General features: G+C 45.2%; 2 protein-coding genes across 2 annotated transcripts in view; one reads left to right on the forward strand and one right to left on the reverse strand.

Moving 5' to 3' along the window:
• Positions 1-756, forward strand: part of ADGRE3 (adhesion G protein-coupled receptor E3) — a 51929-nt gene extending 51173 nt beyond the window's left edge. Inside the window, exon 16 of the mRNA XM_012642734.1 lies at positions 625-756. Coding sequence (XP_012498188.1) covers positions 625-633 — 9 coding nt within the window. The 3' untranslated portion in view covers positions 634-756. The remainder of the gene's footprint in view (positions 1-624) is intronic.
• The window catches only part of CLEC17A (C-type lectin domain family 17, member A), a 34277-nt gene continuing 33182 nt past the window's right edge, over positions 681-1775 (reverse strand). Inside the window, exon 8 of the mRNA XM_012642726.1 lies at positions 681-717. Within this exon, the coding sequence (XP_012498180.1) occupies positions 681-717 (37 nt within the window). The remainder of the gene's footprint in view (positions 718-1775) is intronic.

Raw genomic sequence — 1775 nt, forward strand, 5'->3', positions numbered from 1 at the left:
GGAAAAGCCATGGTTGACTGATAAATTTCATCTGGACAGGGAGTTCTGTGGAAGAACCATAAATACCAGGAAGGAAGACATAACTTTGAACTTCCTTCATACGATGACTGTTATAAGTAGCGCAGGAACCCCTAACCTCATGGGCTGCTACAGGAGAGGTTCCCCTATGGAGCGAGGGCTGCTAAACCAAGCTGCAACTTGTTGGGGGGCAAAGAGAGTGTTTGTTGTGTTCTGCAATGTGTCGGGCACTGTGCCAGGAAATGGGCATAGAAAAGGGAGCAAGACCAACAAGAGCCCAGCCTTTCTTCACAGACAAACACCAACATCCAGGGGGCTAAAAGTCTGGAGTGGTCTATATTATGTCTGAAAATTTATCTAAAAGAAGAATTCTTCATCCTGCACTTTTGATAAGTCCTCTCCCTGTAAGCTAAAGAAGAGCACACCTGCCCTAGGATTCTGTTAATAAAATGCCAGGAGATCAAGCCATCCTTGCCTACTGGCTGGAACTGGCTTTAATTCACTCATGCTCTTTCTCTGTGTTGTTGATGTTTGTTCGTTTTATTTTATCCTTACAACTACCTTTAATCTAGACGTCTTTTGTGGGTGGGGGGGATGTATTTCCAGGACAAGTAAAAAGAAAATATTGAAACTAGAACATTCAGCTTCATATGAAAAAGGCATTACCCATGGAGCTCGTTGGCAGCATGAAGAATGAAGCTGAGAACAAGGGAACTCATTACACGTATCATCCTTAGAGAGGAAATATTTAAGCATTACGTCCTGAAGCGTTTGTTCTTCATAGCAGGTTCTCAATAAATGTGTGTTGAATCAGATTTCTCTTCGCTATAATGTGTTCAGCCAGTGCTCATCCCTGAATACCCAAATCATGGTCATTGCAAATACTTCCTTGACTTCTTGTAAATGAGGAGGCCCCTTTCCTCAAGTTCTTAGTCTCATTTGTCCAAAACTTACTCTTTAAACTCATTTAGTCTTTCAAATCATTGGCTTCCTGCTGGCTTTACCCCCTTGCTTATGCAGGCTGAGTCTCACGACCAACCATGTGAAATGATTCTGTCTTATACTTTAAACACTTTTGTAGCTGGGTGCAGTGGCTCACGCCTGTAATCCCAGCACTTTGGGAGGCTGAGGTGGGAGGATGGCTTGAGGCCAAGAGTTTGAGACCAGCCTGAGCAACACAGAGAGTCCCCATCGCTACAAAAAAAAAAAATCTTTGCATCATTATTCTGATTCCACTCAGGGAAAATCTCAACCCAGAACCAATGCAATGCAACCACGCTTTCCTTATTAATGGAACATTGAAGGCACAGTGACTGACACCTGTAATCCTAGCACTCTGGGAGGCAGAGGAGGGAGGATGGCTTGAGCTCAGGAGTTTGAGGACCAGCCTGAGCAAGAGCAAGACCCTGTCTCTACCAAAGATCGAAAAAATTAGCCAGGCATGGTGGTGTGCACCTATAGTCCCAGCTACTTAGGAGGCTGAGGCCAGAGGATCGCTTAAGCCCAGGAGTTGGAGGCTGCAGTGAGCTATGATGATGCCGCTGCACTCCAGCCTGGGCAACAGAGCAAGACCCCATCCCTAAAAATAAAAAAAAGATTGTGTGTGTGTGTGTGTGTGTGTGTGTGTGTGTGTGTGTCTGGAGAGAGAGAGAGAAAGAAATACTTAATCCCAACAGGAACCCCCATGTAGAACATGCATCTCAGAGTCCTCTCTCCTGAGGGGTGAGACAGCTGGAGTACACATACACCAAGTCCAG

Source organism: Propithecus coquereli, unplaced genomic scaffold, assembly GCF_000956105.1.
Source record: "Propithecus coquereli isolate 6110/MARCELLA unplaced genomic scaffold, Pcoq_1.0 Scaffold185, whole genome shotgun sequence".
Taxonomy (NCBI): Eukaryota; Metazoa; Chordata; class Mammalia; order Primates; family Indriidae; genus Propithecus; species Propithecus coquereli.